This window comes from Lygodium microphyllum, chromosome 1 (genome assembly GCF_053477565.2).
Source record: "Lygodium microphyllum isolate KBCC chromosome 1, Lygodium_microphyllum_v1.1.10, whole genome shotgun sequence".
NCBI lineage: Eukaryota > Viridiplantae > Streptophyta > Polypodiopsida > Schizaeales > Lygodiaceae > Lygodium > Lygodium microphyllum.
In genome coordinates this window covers 63,955,403-63,972,601 of record NC_141135.1, presented here as the reverse complement: position 1 = coordinate 63,972,601, position 17,199 = coordinate 63,955,403, and the positions used below count along the sequence as shown (strand labels likewise).

Sequence of the window (17,199 nt, the reverse complement as noted above, 5' to 3'; positions counted from 1 at the left end):
CCTCCCTTTCTTGCTTCGGCATGCTCCTGTTCCTTCCCTTCTCAGTGCAGCCTTCTCCTTTGTGGTCACTACTACCCACATTCTGCCCTTTGCCAGTGCTGCAGCTAGCCTTCTCCCACCCCATCTTCCTGCCCGTCACAGTCCCCCCCTCTTCCTGCTCACTCAATTCACAGACCCTTATTCCTTCTTATGGCCTCCTCTTACTCCCCTTTTGCAGCTGTTTCAATCCCCTTTGCTCAGTCTAATCCATTTTGTTCTCGATCTTCTGGTCCCCCCAGGAGACAGCATCCAAATAGTAGCACTCAGATCGTGGTTCAGTCCATGTCCCAGCAAGTATTCCCCCTCTCACATTGCTGAGATAGGCAGTCTTTGGTTATGTTATTTAGAAGGATAGGACCTTTGCAGACACAGTTTGAGGGTGTCCCCTCTAGCATCCATCAGTTAGGATCATCACCCCTAATTCCTCCGTAGACTCTCCCTCCAGCCATTAGGATTCCCCAAAGTCCATGGAGGACACCTATTCCAGTTAGTTGTATATAGAACATCTAGGACAATCCCCTACAAGACATTCGCCATCTAGCAGCGGAATGCCTAGAGATGATGTGCCAGCACGAGACTCAATCCACGATAAGGGAGGTTGCGAACCTCATCCACCACTCAAGGGAGACCAGCTACTATCTCACGATTCTAAGTTTTCTCCCTGGTGCTGTGTGGGTCCTGTGTTGCTGAATTTCGCCTCTTCTGGCCTTGTGCCATTGCTTGTGTGGCAGAGAGGAGTGAGGAGGAGAGAGCAAAGGCCATTGCTTCAAAAAGTGCTACTAAAGCAAGGGGAGTGGAAGCCATGGATGGTGCAGGACCCTGGCAAGCACCTGGCAGGAGATGGCTGGGCACGCAGGAAGAGGAGGGCAGGGGCTGTCAGGCAGAAGGCAGGGAAAAGCAGGAGAGGCAGAGAAGGGGCCAGGCAGAGCAGGACAGTAGGCAAAGAAGGAGAGGCTGAAGGCAGAAAATTTGGTGAAGTTGGCTGGCAGTTGCTGTGTGGTGGCCAGTAGCAGGGTGGCTGACGAGCAGACCTGGGTGAAACTGGCCTCTAATGAATGCCAAGAGCAGCCTGGCATTGAGGAGCAGGGTGGCAGGATCACTTTGATAGACAACAAAGGGAAACTTCTGTCACTCTTTAAGCTTTTCTCAAGGGCGTTGGCAGATTGCTGTTTTTCAACCCAAAATGTAAAATCTCAGAAACTCTCTCAGCAACTTTGGTTGTTAAGTCAACGCACAAACACATGCAGTTGCTGAATTTCAACCCAAAAGGTAACATCTCAGAGAAGCATTACTTGTTAGGTCAATGCACAAAACCATGACCTCAAATGAGTAAGTCCTGAGTTAACATTAACATGTTTGTACACGTGTGCATTCATGAAGAACATAAGCAGCTTAGATAATGTAAACTTTGCTTGAATCGCATCATATAAACAGAAATTTACTCAAACAAAACTCTCTTGGTCAAACTGTTGGTGTGCTAAAGTCCCTACTAAAGTGCAATCCATGCTTAAATACCTCAACAGCTGGTCGACCACGTTGTTTATACCCAAATATCAGGTCAATCCACTGATGGAGATGTTGACTAACATACTCGCTCTCAAGAGCTTCTCGATTCTTTGATACAAACTCTTCTGGAGAACCCTTTATGTAACCCGATCAGAAGCAGTTAGTGATTTTAAACCACTGACATTAGAATATCAAAAGAAGATGGGTTATACCTTGTCATAATTGAAAATTTTGCTAATTGAAAATGATGTTTTTTTATTAACTATTTTACCTCCCTAGAGGTGCTATAACAGGTTGAATACCTTGGCCCAGCCAGGCAGCATTACATCCCCCAATTTTTCTCCATCTTGCTTTACTCCCATATAATATTTATTTGTATTTACAAGAAATTCAGGCATGTAGAAGAATTCAGGAATCAATTCCTTCACATCGCTTGTGTTGGCCAAACAATTTTTAAAGGCACCTTCAATGCTATGAAAGAGACGATCCGCATGATCAAACTTTCCTCCCTGCTCAAGTCATAGCTTTTATCATATGTTCACTTTCAAAAGGTCATAATATAAATACTTGAATACACAATGTTTTGTAAAGAAGAAGTAATTCATAAATCAACTGTTTGTAGACATCACTTTGTGCATGGCATGAAGCAAGGACAGCTTCTAACCATACATCATAAACTGTCCTGCAAATTTATCAAATAACTTATCACATCAATCATGTTAGTCCACATGCTGTAGCGCTTGTGAAGCACCCATAAAGAAATTCTAGTAATGATTGATCCTCCACCTCACTAACTACAATCGGGCTTCGTGAAAACACTAATAAAAGACAACTAAATCATTAATGTGACATAGAATATTCTACAATGATCTAAATAATGAATAAATGCATCGCATTTTCCATCTGACAAAGCCGATTTCCCGATCAAAAAATACTTTCCCAACTAGGAGATTCCTCATGCACATTTCTATACAAACATCATTAATGTAACATAGAACAAAACCGCACCAATTGGCTATTTATTCGGGCCCTGTAATAGACTTTCACTTTGCTGTATATTTTTTGTTCTGAAATTTCCTTACAAGGCTATTTTTGTACTTCACATCAGAATATTTTACCCTCAGGGGATTCATAAATAGAATTTTCTGTTCTGTGAAGCAAAAACCCACACAACAAATAAACCTGTGACCATCTATGTCATGTAACTTTCTGCAGTTGTAAGACATATATGGGCATGGTATACATCTTGCTGGTCTCTAATAGGCACTTGGACCTTGGACAATAAGCTGCATCTGAACCAAATTTTATGCTAAAACAATCTGCACATGCATCTGTTGATTCCACTTTCAAGGTTCTGGTAGAATGTGTGTTCCCACCATATCTCTAATGATGGTTCAGTCCTACAATCCGGACCTTTAGTGAGGTATGGCCATCATATCCCTAAAAAGTAAAGTGTTTTCACATAGAATATTTAAGCTTCTTAGAAAATGAGTATCTTGACATCATATTTAAGCTGGGCCTCTGTCAGTGACCCATGCAACTGTCCCCCACGTAGAAATCATAGAATCTATAGTGCCCTGAAACACCATCCTCAGGGCTCTCTGCCAAACCTCCTAAGCCCGTGGGCAATCCCATAAGCAATACCTTTGAGTCTCCTCATGCTCCCCACATCTAGCGCAAGTAGTTTCTCTACCATAGCGAAGCTATGTACCAACTGCTAAACTCCTAGGAAAGGCTGTGATATACCTTGGAACAGTCCAGTGCTCAGCTGCAGCTGGCACCACTCTAGTCCTCATCTGTATTCTCCTCCTAACCTAGTGGTATAGCCAAAGAAGGGGACATCCTAAGGTGTTTTTGCAAGTGGATCTCTCCATACCCACTCCCTAGGATCCCACTGAAGCCTTTGTAGCAGCCTCCTGCCCAATGTCTCCATCCATCTTCCATACAAGTTTGAGGGTCTAGGTCTAAGTACCTAGTCCTATCACAATGAGTCACAAATCTAATTCGTTATCCAGAGCATCCTATGACCTCTAACTGATCCAGATCCTCTTGCCTAAATCTGCCATCCATCTCTACTGAAAAACTAAACACACTCTCCACAAGTGGCTATCACTACAAGAAGGATCTCTCCTCTGGTAAAGAGCCCTATCCATGTCTGATCTATCACTGTGTCATTTCTCCATTCAAGGGTACCACCTCCATGATGCTTTCCATTATGACTCTGGCCCCCATAATTCCCTGCTACTACCATGACTGAGACACTTCTCATTCATGAAAACTATCCATCCTCAGAGAGCTTTCTCTAGCTAGTGGTAGTATCATAATTATTTGCAGCTTATAATTGGCCATATTGGACACAGGTTAGTCATCTTAGATCTTGTATGAACATTTATTCAGGGGCATGATACAATATAGAATCTTTTATGGTGGCAATAGTCCAAAAGAAGACACCATGAGTGCTTTTCATAAATGCTCAACCACAGTCATTGATACCTTTAGGTAGTAACACTTAGCAATGTCCAGTCACACCCTTCAGTAGAGGACCTATCTTTCTTGGGGGAGATTCTCCATGCAGGTTGTCTTCTCAGAGAAAGTGGTTTGCATTTCAAGATTCACAGCAGGAGACTCAAAGATAGAGACTCCAAGGCCTTAAAGCACCAAAGCTATGATAGAGATAATAACGGAAGAACCCCGTAGCTGATATGCTTTCATGAGCGAGGTATGATGATATGGATTTTCCTTGCGTTGATGATGGTGATGATGGGGGTGATCTTTCAGCCATGCATACTGATCATATTTGTCATATGTCTACTTTGGACAGTTTTGATGAGACTTAGTATATAGAAGAGTATTTACAAATAGAGGTGAGTTGGATGTTGATGAGGCTAGGGAGTTTTTCTCTCGCCTTGGCATTAAACTTGCTTTGACTTCAGCATATAATCCAGAAGGCAACAAAAAGAGCGAAAGAGGCAATCCGCCGATTGTGAAAGCCTTGGCCAAAGCATGCAATGGACGGGTTCGAGAATGGCCTAGGCTGTTGCCTTATGCCTTATGGGCTGATCGCACTACTCACAGTGTGACTCCCAAGAGTAGCAAAAACACAAACACCACTAAGAGTTGTGAAGATCTCTTCTTAGAAGGGAAATCATACTCAAGTGATTGCAACTTCCAAGACTGGTGGCTAACCTATCTACGAAGACTTGGATTAGGTACAGTTTATAGACTGTTCTCAATGCAGCATTAGAGTAGCGGCACACTATTATAAAAGATGACACATTGACCATGGCCCTTTGACCACGGCCCAACTATTGGAGACATACAGCCTAGCAATGGAGGCCCCAACAAAGACGACAATGGGAATCAAGGAAGTTGCTTTGGAGAAGCCCACAAATTTTGCAAGATGGCCTTCTTTGCCTACAATTCTAGGTTAGGAGGAGAATACAAATGAGCAGAATCAGAGCACATAACAATATAGGAACCTCTTGGGCATTTGAATTTGGTTTAGCACTCTCATGGACTCTCCAAAATTTCTCTTCAACCTCTCTTTGCTCAAGTGTTGCAAACCACTGCAATTGTCTTCATTTGCTTTGCCAATGGCACCTTAGATGCAACCTCTGTTTGCTCTCGAGTGTTGCAAATTATTGAAACTACTACTCAACATTGGCAAAAACACAGTATTGTTGGGTTTTACTCATGCCTACACTCACATAGGAGTCTCAGTGATCCGCATGTAAGACACTAGGGCACTTTTTACTCTCCATAAGAGAGGTTTTGTTCCCCCCAGTCACATTATTTTTCATCTATGTATTTATGTTACACATTTTGGTCACTTACCGCGCATTACACACATTTGTGTAAACGCACTTTAAGTTACTTGCACAACCCTAAAGTCCAAGGGTTGTACTTTGTACTTGGTATCTTACTTTTCAATCTATCAAGTGTCAAGCTGTGACCACACTCTCTCTACAATCATGTTCACACTGAAGCTATACTGCTGTTCTGACTTCAACAATTTGTATTAGAGAAGTCCCGTCACCTGTCTTGTGACCTGTGAATCTGCTGCCAACTTCAGCTTGCACAGTCTCGTCAGCTGAGAAACGGGCGTCAGCTCGCCTGCTCAGTTTCTCATCTGCCTTGTGCTACGTCAGCAATGGCCCCTTGTTTCTGACGCCACCAACTGATCTGCTAGCTCAACACCAGCTCAGCCCTGGTTCTTGTGCAGCTTCCTCAACTTGAAGCCAATTGCTACGTCAACACGTTTTCAGCTCTGCAGTCACTATCAATAACCCTAATGTTCGAAGAGATCTGACAAGCGATTCCTGTCCATCACGCCGCTGAACTGCCATCATGCCCCCCACTAACCCCCCCCCCCCCCCCCCCCCGCGGCGCACTGCACCTCTCTCTCCCGCCAGACACCCTTTCCATCACACTGCCCCCACCCCCCCCCCCACCACGGCCTCCCACGCCTAGTTAAACCACCCCCAACCCCCACCCCCCGGTCGCCCTCGTACCTCACCCGCCTCCTTCACCCTGCGGCCACCAGCCTGCAAGTCCTCCTCCACCCGCACGGCTCTAGTCTGACACAGTCATCCATGGCGTCCAACACCTCTCCACCACCAAAAAACAGTATCTACCCCTCCTCACCAGCACCCCCCCCCCCCCCTCCAACCTACCACATGATCACCAAAGAGTATCGCCAGTTAGTGGAGGACTTTTAACGGCTCTTTGGCACAGTGATGCCTGCCTCCTTCGCAGATGTAGTGACAACCGCAAGAGTCCCAAAGATATGAGTCGTAGTGAAAGATACAAAGAATATACCAAAGTTTCTGAAGATTGAGACATGTAGATATTGCTTTAGACAGCAGGTTATAGTGACTGGGCAGCCAAGGCAGTGCCTGCGATGCCATGACTTTGGGCATCACGCAGCAGCGACAAAGAAGGAGACGGCAAGGGGGGCCTTAGTCAATCCATCACACTTAGTCACCAATAGAGAGCAGGAGAGCATGCAATGGCCCCCCAGCAGAGCACCCTCCAACTCGTCCCACCAACAAGATCACGGACCTCCATCCCAACCACCCACGGAGGCGTCACGAGCACCCCCACCAGAGATCCCACAACCCATACACCCACCCCCTCCTCAGGGATCCCCCCGACCCCATCCCACAGTTCCCCTTCCGAGGCCCGCTTCTACCAGTATACAGAGTCATGCCTTTCAGCCTGCTGGCTGATAGATGCCCTGGTGGTACCGCCTGAAGCATCTATTATCCCCATGGTCCAAGAGCCACCATGGGGGAATGGAGTTCACCTTCCAGGCCTATGGCAAAGTGCATTCACATGTGCCATAGCTATGGAGGATGATGTGATGATGCTCAAGAAAGTGACACTAGCTTTGGAGGTGTTTACACTATAGCGAGAGCGAAAATCAACTGGCGAAAGTTGGTTGGTTTTCTTACAGACAGGGACGCTAGTACGGAGTGGGGCGTCCACTTGGCGTTTAGATGGGTGTCATAGTTGCACTCGTACGTAGTACGAACTGGTTCGTACTATACGGCTCGTACCGTAGCGTACCGTACGAATTCGTACCAAAAAACAAGCACTTTTTCTCTTCTTCTTCTTCTTCTTCTTTTGGTGGTGGTGGTTGTTGTTGTTGGTGGTGGTTTGGGTTGTTGACTGTTGTTGTTTTGGTGGTGGTGGTGGTGGTGGTGGTGGTGGTGATTTTGTAGCCTTGATCGATCAACCAAGAAAGGGGGTGGAAGCTTAATTAGACTCCTCATACATGTTTTGCTACGATTTATCCTAGAGCCAAAGGCCATACATAAGGTATTCAAGCAGTTCCAAACGTTTCTAAATTGATATCCCATCATCTTTCACAATATGTTAGTGTCATCAATAAATAAATTCAGCACCATTTGAGAATCATCAAGTAGCTTAATTCTATTGATTTTACCTTTGTTCACACCTCATTTTTTGCCACCCAACCCAAAACATTAGTACACATCGCTAATAAAACTAGGCCAGAGGATAGCTTGGCCTAATGTACCTTCTAAGAGCACGAATTAGTGAATATACCATCGGTAGCTACTTTAGCCTTAGCAATGCCAAACAAAACCATAACAAAATTCATAAATCTTTTACCAAAACCTTCGGTGGTTTGTTTGGTAACTGTTGGTCTCACAAGTCATTTTGGCCTCTTGTAGATGTTAATAAAGCATCTCATGTCATTTCATCTCTCTCTCTCTCTCTCTCTCTCTCTCTAGGCGGTCTAGGCGGTCCACGTCCACCCGGACCAAGGCCTAGACATTCACACCATAGACAAATTAAAGCCATCATTGAGCGCCACAGGAGACAGATGCCGAGACGCCTCAGCCATGCAGAGATACACCTCCCTAGAGAACAAACATATCATTGATGGAGAGTTTTCCTTTCTCTACTCTCACTTTCAGATCACTAACATGTTTCCCCTTTTATAGGACACTACTTCATTTCTTTTTTAGTCTTATAGGCATGTTTTTCATCTTTTTTCTCATTCCAAATGAGAAACACACCATCATTGTATGTACTGCTTTGGTCTCATAGGCCACATTGGCCTTTTAGAGACGTTAATACTCTCTCTCTCTCTCTCTCTCTCTCTCTCTCTCTCTCTCTCAAGCATACATGCCTCTTATTTGTATGATCATTCATGTATGATGTATCCACTCCTATGAATGTACTTGTAAGTTGTAGCGCGTGTTGCGCATGCAGCATATGCCATAGAGGTTTTGGCGTGTTACCCTCAAGTATTCATCTTATATACTCCAATAGCATTGCTATTTAGACTTTAAACATCTGTTTTATCATCTATAGTTCAAAATAATGAAGTTAATTTTTTTTTTCGTACTAATATCGTACTGTACCTTATAAAATCTTAAGGTACCATTTAGTACCATATTTTATCGTACCGTACCGTGTCGTACTTTTCGTACCTGACAACTATGATGGGCGTGCAGTGGACAGACCATTCGATACATAGGGTTCCATGTGGGACTCGACATCACTCCTGCCCAGCAGTTTCTCCCAATTCTTGACTCTATCAGGTGAAAGCTGACCTATTGGAGTATTGTCCGCCTCTCCTTAGTGGGCCGAGCCGTGGTGGTCAAGCAGGTCCTCCTAGCTATGGCATGGTACATTGCCTCATGTTGGTACTTTTCCTCGTTTTATGTGGTTTAGCTTCGCCGCCTAGTGCGGAACTTCCTATGGGTCGGCTCAAACAGTTCTAAGGACTCTCGGGCCAAGGTGGCATAGGCCACCATCATCCGCCATCTATCTGACAGAGGGCTTGGAATCATAGACCCAGAGTTCCAAAGCGTGGCCCTTTTGGGCAAGCTAGTAGTCCGTGGGCTCACACCAGGAGGGTAGACCCGGAAGGTCCTTCTGAAAGAGGATCTCCAAGAGTGAAAACCAAGGCCTGGTGGTGATTGGAGGCCATCCCTGAGATGGATCTTCACGACTACCTAGATCACGCCACGCAGATTCTCCTTCCTCCGCAGCCTACTTCGTGTATGGAAGAGCCTTTGCAAGGCCCTAATTTAGAGGCCGCCAAGATGCCAAGAGGAGATAGACTACTAGCCAGTGGTCTGGAACCCCCAAGTCAAAGATCGGGACAGGATACAAATTGGCGAGCGGCCCCACATCCAGTGGGCTGGATCAGAGGCTGGCCCTGCTTGTACTATCAGGACATAGTGGAAGGTGTACAGGATAGTGGATCACGAGGTGTTCTAGCAAGCATCAGGTTGCTAGCGAGAAGCTAAGTTGAGGAGAAGGGAGATTGATTCAACAATTCCTCAAGAGTGGCTTGACCCCCCGATCCGAGAGGCGGTGGAGCCTGGCGAGGTGTGGGCCGCTAGATTCTCACCGGCAAGTATCCCCCTACATGTGACAGGTAGAGTGGGCGGTGCCCCCTATGGGATTTTCTTCATTGTGCAAGTTGGGGGGCGTTTCGTCCTTGATAGAGGGCAGCAGGATGAGGAGATCATTGTCCTTCCTCCAAGGAGGATTCGTGTGGTTGGTCTTCAAGGGGAGACCTGGCGTCTGGACCCTTCTATGTTTTGGGAGAAGTTCCGGGAGTGGTGCCTCTGGATATGGGAGTGCAGGCCACTTGATGAGCTGGAGTGGGACCCAAGAGAGTGGCTATGACCGGCCATTGCGGTCGCCAAGAAGCCATTAGGATTCTTGGAGTGCATAGCCAAGATTGATAGACATGTACTGATGCAGGAGGACATGGACTAAGCACCTTTGCATAGCAGATACTAGCCAGAGCACAATATCACGGATGCTTTCCGTCGGACTTTCTAGTGTCCCCTATGGGACAACTAGAGGCCAAGGAGGGTGTCGTATTTCCTATGGCTTTTAGCACATGGAGGTCTAGCAGTTGGGAGTTAACTAGCCCAGATGCAACATGATGGAGGGTGTAAACGCTACCCACAACAACTTTGGAAAACTCCAAAGCACTGGCTTTGGCTTGCAAGGCGGTACAATTCGTATGGAGAGGAGCCTGCTACATTCTCTACTGTGTAGCGCCCAACCTTGGATGTATCTTGTGGGGAGCTTTTGCTGCCCTGGCTGGCAGGCAGTCAACCAAGACCATCACCTTTTGTATGAGGTCGGGATGCACGACACCATTTTCATAATTAAGGCTGGGTCTTGCGTAGTGGTTGGCTTGAAGGCATTACCTAGGCACCAAGTACTGGAGTCCACAGCAGACCACTCAGAGATATGGGAGATCGTAGGGAGTCTTACGAGATGTCGCATCTGAAAAGGCACGTTGTTAGGAGGTTTTTCACGGGGAGTGTCTTTCAGTACAAGCGGCTTTGGCAGAGCTTTGGACTTTCGTCATCCACTCCCTCCGCGGCCCGTAGAACTAGGTGCAGTGTGAGTCTAGAGCTCATCAAGAGCTCTATTTTCACTTTTTCTGCACATGGGCCGCCAAGACCTGTTCTTTATGATGCAGGCAAGCAAGCAGCCCCATATGGCGTTGCACCCCCCCTCCATGGCTTCTTGCCCCCATCCCCCCCAGATCGCCTTGAGAGGCTTGTATACATGATGTATTTGTGATTTGCATCAGCTCCAACTAGTCTATTGAGCATGAGCATTCCGTTGTAATCAATCGTTTGAGTAATATAATTAGCCACATTTTACTTGCCAAAAACAATAATAAAAAACCCTAGGCTGCCACATCAGCAAACGCCACATGTATGTTTCATTATTTTATTCGAAAATTGAGAGCCAAAGTAAAGAGCTTTTGTAGGGACATGTTAATTTTTGCTTCAAAAAGTGTTTTGATGCACAAATTGCAAAAATTTGTAAGCATTTGGATCAGCAAATTTGGAGCTTTTGGATCTTTGGTAAACATTGGCACATGTCTTGTGGTTTCAGTCTGAAATTGATTGAAATTACGCATGTTGGACAGTGCAATTTTGGGGCTCTTGTGTTTTTAGTGTTGCTGAGCACATTTATTGCATTGGGCAGCGTGTTGCTTGTTGAAATTTGAAAATTTTCAACATATTGAGGTTGTAGTGGTCAAGTGTGACATGATTTACTTGGTTACAGCCTGGTATTTGCTGTAATTTCTCGAAATTTGAAGATTTCCAGGTAAGCCAGCTTTTGTTATTGCTCATACATTTGATTGAGTGACATCTATCATGACAGCTCAAGGACAAAGCGATGTCGTCACTTATGTATCAAAAGAGGATGGATTGGATGGCAACAACTATTCTCTATGGTCCTTCATGATGAACAATGTGCTTGTTGCAAAAAATCTTTGGGATTATGTAAGTGGGGAAGAAGTATGTCCTGGTGGTCACTTACTCCATTGTCACTTCAACGGTCGATAATCCCACATATCCGTTCTATTGCTACTTCACAAGTAGCATGGCTTACACTTGAGCATATGTTTGCTGGAAAAAATGATTATTGCATCCCTTTTTTGAACAAGGAGCTTGAAAATGTGAAGAAAGAAGAAGGCGATGAAAGATCACCTTAATAAAATTCAAGACTTGCATGAGTAGTTGATGAATTTAGATAAGTATTATTTTGATGCTCAGATGATTTCTACTACTTTGAACTCTCTACCACCTTCTTATTTGGCCTTTCATATGGCATTGAATATTACAATGCGGGTTTCTATGCAGGCACTTACATTCTTCACTTGGTTAGCTTATTGCTGGAAGAAGAACAAACAAGAAAGAATAGTGGAGTGGATATTATAGCTTCTAAACAAGCTTTTATGGCAAAATAAAAAGAGAAGGGCAATTAGTCCAAGAATGCTCCGCAAAGTTTTGGAAGTTTTAGAACTTCACAAAACGACAAGAAATAGGGGTCACACAAGCCAAGAAGGGCAAGTGCTATTACTGTAAAAAGCCAAGTCATTATATCACAGAATGCAAGAAACCCATTGCCAAGGAGAAAAGGGAATCTCAAATGTTAGTTTCAAATGCACCTTCTACTGCTACAACTATAGAGACTACATCATTCATCATTGACCGAGGTCCGAGACTATTGTTTTTATACTCGCAATTAAGATTCTTCTTAGGCAGATAGAGCATTCAGCTCTACAGAGAATGCTAGCACATTACATCCCACAAGGATTTGTTTACTTCTGTTATTGCAGCTCCTGTTGGCTAATCAATGCAATGTGCCAACGATGCATCTTATCCTATTAGAGGTGTTGGAGAGATTATTTTGAAAGCCATTAATGGCTCTACTCTCCATTTGCAAGATGCTTTATATGTGCCAAGGATAAAGAAGAATTTGCTATCCATTTCTTCTTTTGCAAAATGTGGAATGCAAGTCACTTTTGATGATGATAATTACATGGTTAGGGATAAGGAATTCTTGACATTGGTATTCATTGGCACATTATGTCATGGACTTTATGACTTAGATGCTCACTCGATTGATCAGCCAGTTTATTTGGCATCTACTCTTACTCTTCCTATGTCACAAGTAAAGTTATGACATGCTCATCTGGGGCATGTGAATTATGGCAATTTGATGCTTATGCAATGTAGTCAGATGCTGGAAGGCTTACCTCTCTTGGAGAGACCTCTTGAGCATGTTTGTGAGAGATGCATTTTGAAAAAAATGCATCGGTTTTTTTTTTCCTCGTGATGTTGCTTTTAGAGCTACAGCCAAGTTGCACATTGTGTATTCATATGTATGTGGGCCCATGCAAATAAGGTCATTGAGTGGATGTTATTACTTTGTCTCCTTCATTGATAACTTTACATGTTTTTGTTGCATTTATTCATTGGTTAAAAAGTCAAAAGTGTATGATGCATTTTTGGCTTTTATTGCACTTGTGCAAAATCAATCTCGCTGTCAGATCAAGACTCTCCATTCAGACCGAGGGGGAAATATATGTCTTCCTTGCTGGATACTTTTTTGAAGCAAAAGGGCATTGCACATAAATTTACTACTACAAATACTCCACAACAAAATGGGGTTGCAAAAAAAAAGAATCAGTCACTCATGAAGATGGCTAGATATATACTAAAGGCTAAGAAATTGCCACATGTATTTTGAATAAAAGTAGTTATGTGTGATTGTCACATTTTGAATAGATGCCCTACTAAAGCATTGAAAAATATAACACCTTTTGAGACTTAGAACAGCCATAGGCCTTCAATTGGTCACTTTTGTACTTTTGGGGGTCTTACATATGCTTATATTCCCAAAGCATTGAGAAAAAAGTTTCACAACAAGGTGGTCGAATGCATATTTGTGGGGCACACTAGTGAAAGCAAAGGATACAACTTGTACGATCTTGTTTTCAAGAAAGTTTTCGTCAATACAGATATGATTTTTGATAAAAAAGCAGAATTATCTCTTGTTGGTTATGGCACATATCAAACGGTAAAAGATGTATTTCAAGAGCTGCTGCCTATTTCTTTTGGTGATATAGCTGGAGCTTCATTAAATGAACAAAATATTCAGCCAGCTGCTCCATTAAATAATGCACAAATTCAGCCTATGGCTGATCTGAATATTCAGCAAGATGTTGAAAAACAAGTTCATCAAGAGCATGTACATAATCAAGAGGCTAGACACATACCTAGGTGGTACTTGCAGACTCTACAAGATAGTCAATTGGATGCTCCTCTTGTTGGTCATACTCAAAGACAAACGTCTGCATGATCATGCTAATGCTATGGAATTTGCTATGGCAACAAACACACTTGATCATGATGAGCCTAATTCTTTTCAAGATGCACAACAGAGTGTGCGTTGGATGGTAGCAATGCAAGTTGAATATGATTATATCATGAAGAATCAAATATCGGATTTAGTTACATTGCCTATTGGAAAGAAAGCCATTGGTACTAAATGGGTCTATAAGCTGAAACGAAAAGTGGATGGATCCATTGATAAGTACAAGGTCATGCTTGTGGCAAAATACTATGCACAAAAGAAAGGTATTGATTATAAGGAGATATGTGCTCCTACATTCCGTATGACGATCAGATGTATGGTTGCATTGGTTGCCAATTCTGGTTGGTTGTGCATCAACTTGACATTAAAACTGCATTTTTACATATGGAACTTTAAGAAGAAGTGTATGTTCAACAACCCATGAGTTTTGCAATTGAAGGATCCGAACACTTAGTGCGCAAGCTGAAGAAGATTTTGTATGGTTTGAAACAAGCTCCACGAGCTTGGTATGCCAAAATTGATGTCTTTTTACTCAGCCAAGGGTTCGTTAACAGCCCATCAAAGTCTACTCTTTACATATGCAAAGAGGGGAGATCCTTGCTAGTCATTTCTCTTTATGTGGATAATCTTCTGCTCACAGGGCTACATGTTGGTCAAATTTCAGCATTCGAGAAAAATTTGCAGCAAATTTTTGATACGTCAGATTTGGGACCTTTGCATTACTATTGGGACATTTAGTTTATTCATGATACTAGAGGCATTGGATTGTCATGGTCCAAATATATTGGTAAACTCCTTGAGAGATTTGGCTTCCAAGATTGCAAGCGAATAAGCACACCGATGGAAATTGGACTTGAATTTGCATCATGACATGACATTCATACATATGCTCCAACAATTGGATACCTTATTTACTTATGCAACACAAGGCCAGATATTCAGTTTGCAGTCTCAGCCTTGAGTATATACATGCATAGCCCATGCATGTCATAGTGGCAAGTTGTGAAGCATGTTTTCCGTTACTTATAGGGCACCAGGACTCTTGGATTGCTTTATGCCAAGGGAGAGCCACTGCAGTTACATGCTTATAGTGATTCTAATTGGGCTGGAGATTTTGATTCTCATCACTCTATAAGTGGAAATTGTTTCTTTCTTGGCTCTTCTTGCATTTCTTGGCTAAGCAAGAAGCAATCCATTATTGCCACATCGTATTGTGAAGCTGAATACAAGGCAACTTTCACTACTACAGTTGAATGTATATGATTGACATGTTTGTTGGCTGATCTTGATGTATTTGTTTTCTTGGCTGAGCAAGAAACAATCCATTGTTGCCACATCATCTTGTCAAGCTGAATACAAGACAGCTTTCACTACTAGAGTTGAATGTGTATGGCTGAGACGTTTATTGGCTAATCTTGATGTATCTGTCTCACGGAGCCTACTCTTTTGCTTACTAACTGTCAAAGTGCCGTTGTAGTGGCATGGAAACCGGTGTTTTATGCACGCATGAAACACATTGAGATACATTATCACTTTGTCAATGAGAGGCTACATGTATGGCATATCAGTCTTGTCTATTGTCCTACCAACAACAATGTGGTAGACATCTCTAAAGAAAAATACCCTAACACAGAAACATAAACAAAAATCGTACGACAAAGCACAAACTGATAAAAAGAACACACTTAGGGTTAGGGTTAGAGTAACTCAGAGACAATGAGCACAGTGAATAAATGGAATGATATGACTACTAATAATACGATGCTCATGCAGCAAACACACTATGCAGTGAATAAATACTGAACCTCGAACTCCTGTATCTCTAAGATCAGGGTAGGGATAATGAGCTGGAGAGTGTGTCGCACTTCGAACGGATCCCGAATCGTAGCAAGGCAACCTCCGGATGTCGAACACCAGCAACCACAACAGTGAGAAGCTAGATCTGATATAGACAACAGTGAGGAGAGAGAAAGACTAAAAAAGAAGCCTGCACAAGAGAGAAAAAATAAAAACACAGGTAAGACAACTTGTAGGAGAGAGAAAGACTAAAAATGGAGCTTGTAGGAGAGAGAAAGACTAAAAACGCAGGCAAAATGCCTACAGGAGAGAGAATGACTAAAAATAGAGCCTGCAGGGGAGAGAAAGACTGAAAACGCAGGTAGGACAGCCTGCAAGAGAGGAAAAGACTACAGCGACTGCAGACAAGAGAGAGAAAACTGTCAGGGCAGCAGCTTGAGCCTGCAAACGCAACAGTTTGCTGGCATGGCAAACTGCATGAGAGCAGTGCAGATGAACAGCAGTCAGTCGCCAGGCAGAATTAGCAAAAATCAACATGTGGAGGGCTGGAAACAGGCGCCAGACTATAGGGAACAATGATGGACAGCAAGGGCTGAGATGTTCTCCCTGACCGGGGTGTGGGCAGCAAGCTGGTAACACCCGAAACTTGCAAAAACGAGATTGTGAAAGAGTGGAGGGCTGGCTGCCAATTTATAGAAAATTAGGGTTCTAGATTCTCTCCCACTTAACTTTCTAGATCCACTCCCCGTTTTAGGGTTTTTGCTAAAATAAGCCTAAAATAAGCCTAAAATAAATATGCCTTAGGGTTGTTTAAGTGGCTAAGTGCATTTCTTAGCACAACACCCCCTCTCAAGCCCAAAATAGGGAGAGAAAAGTAGGCCAGCCTAAATTTTGATTTACCCTAATGCGTCCCACCCCAAAGCAGCCAGGGCATCGGACAAAAGTTGCACGTCGGCTTATCTATCTTGTCATCACGCGTGTGTATGTATGCACGACACCCGAAGACTCTGAAATGCGAAATAACACGTCGAGAGCCAAAAAATGCCTCATATGAGGTCTTTTCAAGAAGAGCTGCAGTCGGGTACCGGTTGAGAATATACACCGAAGTGTTAACATGCTCGATCCAAATATGCTCACAAAGCTCTACTGCGAACAGCATAGAGTGTGCCATTTCCATGACTATGCAGTTACTACACTCTACGACTCCATTCTGAGAAGGGGAGTTGGTAGAGGTGAGCTGGCGAGAAATGCCATGCTTCTGTAGAAACTCGGAAAACTCATGGGAGATAAACTTACCACCGCTATCACTCCTCATGCACCCAACACGACAATCAGTCCGGTTATGAACCAATAGCACCCAAGCAGAAAAATATGTGAAAGCATTTCACTTATGCTTGAGGAAGTACACCCACATGTATCGAGAATGATCATCCACTATCAAAAAGAAGTACAGCACGCCGTTCAAAGCAGCAGTGGATCTTGGTCCACCAAGATCAACGTGAATCAATCTAAGAGGCTCCTCAGCTCTATGTGTACGCTGCTAAGGAAATGGGGTACGGTGTTGCTTCCCGAGCTAACAAGCTTTACAGACATCTCGAGCTAGCTTGAGGCAAGGAAGGCCCTCAACTAGCTCACAGCGTGACAACTCATAAAGTGAGTCATAACCAAGAT

General features: G+C 43.6%; 1 protein-coding gene across 5 annotated transcripts in view; it reads right to left on the bottom strand.

Moving 5' to 3' along the window:
* Nucleotides 1–17,199, bottom strand: part of LOC148041196 (binding protein) — a 192,379-nt gene that overhangs the window by 25,732 nt on the left and 149,448 nt on the right. For all 5 annotated transcript variants that reach the window (XM_087677825.1, XM_087677850.1, XM_087677834.1 and 2 more), the window contains 2 exons: nt 1,848–2,054; nt 1,555–1,680 (listed from right to left, as the gene is read on the bottom strand). In XM_087677825.1, coding sequence (XP_087533951.1) covers nt 1,555–1,680; nt 1,848–2,054 — 333 coding nt within the window. The remainder of the gene's footprint in view (nt 1–1,554; nt 1,681–1,847; nt 2,055–17,199) is intronic.